The 5,529-nt window shown below is 55.8% G+C and overlaps 1 protein-coding gene across 1 annotated transcript in view; it reads right to left on the reverse strand.

The window, feature by feature from the left end:
• The window catches only part of SPG7 (spastic paraplegia 7 (pure and complicated autosomal recessive)), a 41,609-nt gene continuing 36,080 nt past the window's right edge, over positions 1-5,529 (reverse strand). Inside the window, exons 15-18 of the mRNA XM_012657173.1 lie at positions 4,480-4,636; positions 3,741-3,907; positions 3,067-3,144; positions 1-788 (exon numbers count right to left, since the gene is read on the reverse strand). Of these exons, the coding sequence (XP_012512627.1) occupies positions 591-788; positions 3,067-3,144; positions 3,741-3,907; positions 4,480-4,636 (600 nt within the window). The 3' untranslated portion in view covers positions 1-590. The remainder of the gene's footprint in view (positions 789-3,066; positions 3,145-3,740; positions 3,908-4,479; positions 4,637-5,529) is intronic.

The following is a 5,529-nucleotide window of genomic DNA, read 5'->3' on the forward strand; positions in this document are numbered from 1 at the left end:
GACAATTCTCAGAGCAGTAAAAACGAAGGTGTCCCAACTAGACAGTAAGGAGAGGTTTTCAAATCGAGCCTGTCCACATACTGGTAGGTGGCAGTGTTTGAATCCCCCAGAGCCCAGGGCCTGGTCCTAACTCTGTGACCTCACTGATGAGTCGGCACAGTGACAGCCAGTGGACAAGAGGACGAGTGGCTTGGAGGGTCCTCCCATCTCGATCCTGCTGGCATTCTGAGGGAGCCATGGGAGCTGGGACGGGCTGTTCGGGAGCCTTGGCACGAGCAGGGTCTGTTCAGGCTCTGAATGCTGTGCAGCCTCGGGGCCCACTCCACCATGCTGGGAACAGAGTGCCCTGTGCACACCTGTGACAAGCACTGATGCCCTTCCCCACAGGGGAAAACTACACACGTGCAAAGTTTAATCAGCCATTTCTGCAAAGAAATTAACTAATCACGTATATGGAGATCAACCCTGGAGCCCTTCAGCGTACACCGTTGAGAGCTAAAAGAGGAGGCACAAATCTTAGCTGAAAATAAACCCAGGAGCAGCTGAGTGAGCTCGGGTCCTGGTGGCCCACATGTGCAGTCAGGGAGCCCCTACTTGGGCCAGGACGGCTCCTCCCCTTGCAGGGGCTGCTGGGCCTCTGCTTCCTCCCCAGGGTCTTGTTTCTCTCTCTGGGCATCAACCCACCTCTGTGGGGCGATCAGCTTCTTAGGCCCGTGCGGTGGTGGGCCAATGAGGGCCTCGATGTCCTCGTAGTTGATCACCTCCTTCTCCAGAAGGGCGTTGGCCAGCTGGAAAGACAGACGCAGCAGTGTTTGAATCCCCAGGACAGAGACAGCTGCTGGGACAGGACCTTTCCCGGGGAGGTGGTGCTGAGGCGCGTGGGCCTGTCTGGGAGCAGGATACCTCCCACAGGCCTCTTCCCAGGGAGGTGGAGGTGGAGGCAGCTCTGGCACAGATGCCCCGTCCCAACCTTGCAAATGACTTGCCAGCTGCCAGCATCATTAATTTTCCTACTTTCCTTCAAAATCTCGGCTTAGTTTTGGCAACTGCAATTTTCTTCACCAACAGGGTGTGTGGTCTGCGGGGCACGGGAGGGGTGAAGTGCAGAGCCTCCGACTGGAGTCTGGGAGAGGGGTGCACTGAGGACCCCACAACCTGGGGCAGGGACTTTGCCACTCTAGACACGGTGCCGGCAAACCCCTGGCGGGCACGTCCACTACCTGTCCGCAGGCTCTGCCACAGCTCAGCCCCGAACGCAGAGAACGGTCACCGTGCACCGCGCTTGTTTCCGATAAGGCAAAATGCTTCTCCGTTTTCAAAGCATTTAAACAGTGACCCCTGAAACTGGGGCGATGCACCCGTACCTGTTCTGCAAGAGGGAGATGCTTCGGCCCTAGGGCTGCTCAGTCGCTACGTACCGGAGCCCACCGACTGTGTGGGCAGCTCACAGCCCAGCAGACACACTGCTCCCGGTCAGTGAGCCGCGCAGCCTGCAGCCTCGTCCCCACCTGTCCTTGCTCCCACAGCACTGAGACCCCCGTTCTGCAGAGCAGCTGGTTAGCAACAGGGAGGCCTGGTCAACACACAGATGCTGCCCAGCTGAGGCTGCGCTGCTCACCACTCGCAGTGAGGCTGGTGCCGCTGGCCTGGGGCTACGCTCTGAAGACCCCAAAACACACAAGTCCCAGCCTGAGAGAGCAGGGCCTCACTTTAATGAAGTAAGAGGAAGCTAAGAAACCACCACCCGTCCACTGCTCCTCCCATCTGTCCACACAGACAAGGAGCCGCCCACCTCTACCGAGCTCTGGGCAGCAGTTATCAGAACCTAGGGACACAAAGCGACCCCTCCTCTGGGGTTGTCCACCCAGCCTCATTGTGACAAAAACACCCGCAATCCCAACTGAGGGACATTCTACAAAACACCAAACCAGTCCTCAAAACTGCCGAAGTCATCAAAAAACAAGGAAAGTCTAAGAAACCGTCACAGCCGAGAGGAGCCCAAGGGGGTGTGAACAAAACAGCATGTGGGTCCTGGGACCGAAAAAGGACTTTAGGGGAAAAGTGAGGGAACCTGGATCAAGTGTGGACTTCAGCTGGAGACCAGGCTGGTCCGTCAGGTGGTGAGCGCGTCCTGCAAGTGTGCCGGCTGGAGGGCGAACTACCGTGGAGACGGATGCAGGGGACGAGGGAATTCTCTCCACTATGTTTGCGATTTTTCTGTCAGTCTAAACTATTCTGAAATAAAGCACTGGTGAGTGCGGTGGCTCGCACCTGTCATCCCAGCACTCTGGGAGGCTGAGGCAGGAGGACCCGCTTGAGCCCAGGAGTCTGAGGTTGCCGTGAGCTATGACGATGCCTCCATCATCCAGCCTGGGCAACACAGCCAGACTCTTGTCTCTAAAAATAAAAAAAATTAAAAATTAAAAAAAAAATCAGGCTGGGCTCGGTGGCTCACGCCTATAATCCTAGCACTTTGGGAGGCCGAGCTGGGAGGATCATTTGAGGCCAGGAGTTTGAGACCAGCCTGAGCAACATAGTGAGATCCTGTCTCTACAAAAAAAAAAAAAAAAAAAAATCAGCCAGGTGTGATAGTCACACCTGGAGTCCCAGCTACTCGGGAGGCTGAGGCAGGAGGATCACTTGAGCCCAGGAGTTCCAGGTTGCAGTGAGCTATGATGACACCACAGCACTCCAGCCTGGCAACAGAGTGAGACCCTGTCATTCATTCGTTCATTCATTCATAAATAAATAAAATAAAAAATTTATTTAAAAAAAACTTGAAAAAGTTTGAGAGTTAGAAAAGGATTAAACAAAACTGACAAAACATTAAATAATTGCTAATGCGGGTAGAAGAGAATTATGAAGTTCTGGCTGCTTTGAGGGAACTGTCTTGACGTGTTTATGGTAAAAAGCATGGAAAACGCAGGATTCCCGTGGAGCTGGGGTAACTGACAGCCCCTGTACTCTATACTCTGTGCACACGGGAAACACTTCACGCCGGGGTGGGCAGGGGAGCGCTGCGTCAGCGCCACGTACCACGGCACCCCCGCCCCAGCCGAGCCTCACCGCCTGCAGCTTGTCCAGGTTGTCCAGCAGCACCCGCTCGGTGTGTCTGTAGGCCTTGGCCACCAGCAGTCTCGCTTCCTGCAGGTGAAGGAGCAGACGGTCACGAACAAGGCCAAGGGCCACCATCAACAGGCGCCTCATCTCCAGCCGGGGTCCAGTGCCAAGTACAGAAAAGAGACGTGGGTTCGGGAAGTGAGGCTTTCCCTCTGGTGAGACCAGATCCCAGCTGCCGGTAGACAGCCTCCTGCTGCGCCGCCCAGTGCTGGGAATGGTGGTTCAAGAAGCCTGCCCCATGCCGTTCCCACCCTGCAGGCCCCTCCTGGAGGTGGCCCTGTCTGCCTCTGCCACACCCACGGCTGCTGCAAGAGCACACGACCGACACTGTCATGGTCCCGTGGGCAGGGCCACGTGGGCTCCATCATTCGGTGCGTTTGAGATTGTTCCCAGATCCACACCTACGATCTCATGAGGCGAGTCTAGGTCCTCACCCAGAGAAACGACTCAGCAGGTCAGAGCTACGACAGAGCCCAGGAGGAAAAACCCACGTCTGGCCTGCACCAGCTCCCTGCTTGGGAGCCGCTGGGCCTCTTCTGAGCAAGTGGAGGCCCTCACGTGGCAGACCAGACGCCCCTTCCCCGTGGGCAGGGGTGCACCGGGAGGCCCCACAGACTCACGTGATCCATCATCTGCTGCAGGCCCTGGCTGAAGGGGCGCCGCCCGATGCCTGCAGGGCCCTCCTGTGCCTCTGGGAAGGAGATGGGCCCGACGCCAGGTGCCATCCCGAACTGCTTCACCATGGAGTAGGCGATGCGGGTGACTTTCCTCAGGTCGTCCTGGGCCCCTGGAGTGTTGGGTCACGGAGGGCACCCTCAGCCCTAGAGGCGCACAGGAGCCCAGTCCCGAAGTTCTGTCACGGACCTTGGGGCCAGCAGCTCGCCCCCTGTGCACTGTACCCCAGAGTCGCCCTGCAGTGCCAGACAGCCAGACACCGCACCTGTGACTGCGCCTTAAAGCTCTAGGAAACGCTCGTTTGTCTAAAGGTCAGCCACTCAGGACACACGTCGGGGCTCGCTCCATGGCCATCCCGGGAGTGCGGGAAGCTCTCGCCTCTCTGAACATCCCAGTGAAGTAACAGCTTGAGAATAGTCTGCTTCAATTTATTCCAGCTCTATGCAGTCATTACCAATAACTAACCAATTAAATGCATTCATGGTCTGCATACACGTAAACATTTTTGCCCAGTGAAATTATTTTAAGTTTTGCTTATTTTCCAAATCTCCTTTAACCACTGCTCATCTTTTAAAACACACTTAATAAAATTCAAAACTCCACTTGCATCACACTACGTAATTCTTCCATCAGATGTCCCCCTCACAGGTGGGGACAGAGGGACGATGGGGGCCAGCTCCTCACCGGAAGTGACCTTGTTGAAGGAGATGGCCTCTGAGGCGCGGCCACCCAGGGCCATGCACATCCGCTCAAACAGCTGCTCCCTGGTGAAGAGATACTGGTCCCTGGGGAGCATCTGAGCAAAGCCCAGAGCGGCGTTAGTCCGCGGCGCGATGGAGACCTAGGGAGCACGGAGACGGCGGGTCAGCAAGGCAGGATGTGGGCAGAGAGGCAATGGGCGCAACGTGAGAGGAACCCGTCGTCAGAGGGTCTCAAAGCAGGGGAGCAAGTCCGCACCGTGGCACGTCTGTAACAAAAGAGGACCCTGACTCGGAAGATGACAGCTCGTAGCAACACAGAAGGGATCCTGGCCAGAGGCACCTGTACCCACACTCGTAGAATACTAGGTATACAAGCCAAAAGACAAGGCCTCTTAGTAGGAGACAAGCAAGAGGTGTGAGGACAAAGCTCACCCCCAACAGCCAGTCTGCACCAATCTCCTGCACCCCTGCCTGCCGCCGTGGGAACCCCAGGATGCTCGAGAGGAAACAGACTGTCCTTGCCTCTGCCTCCCCCGACCACCCAGCACCAGGCACTCGAGAAGTGGGGCGCTGCTCTAACAACAGGGAGCCCCACCACAGGAGGACAGAGGAAGACCCTCCGGGGGGCAGGCCCTCTGCTGGTCCCACTGCCGTTTGAGAGTTACGGTAGCAAGGTGACCACGTCAAAGGCCCCTGAGAATCCCAAGAGGAAGCTTAATTTTAAATCTCAAACTAAATTACCATTAAAAAACTAGAAATAACAACTGCTATAGCGATGATGTTACCAAATCAGTTTCAGGAACTTCACAATCTTTCCCTAGCAGAACATCAAGCCTTAAGATTTTTTTCATTACTACTGATTTATCTGATTTTTTCTTTTCTTTTTTTTTTTGAGAGAGTCTTGCTCTGTCACCTGGGCTAGAGTGCAGTGGCGTCAGCCTAGCTCACAGCAACCTCAAACTCCTGGGCTCAGGCGATTCTCCTCCCTCAGCCTCCCGTGTAGCTGGGACTACAGGTGTGTGCCATCCCGCCT

Source organism: Propithecus coquereli, unplaced genomic scaffold (assembly GCF_000956105.1).
Source record: "Propithecus coquereli isolate 6110/MARCELLA unplaced genomic scaffold, Pcoq_1.0 Scaffold531, whole genome shotgun sequence".
NCBI lineage: Eukaryota > Metazoa > Chordata > Mammalia > Primates > Indriidae > Propithecus > Propithecus coquereli.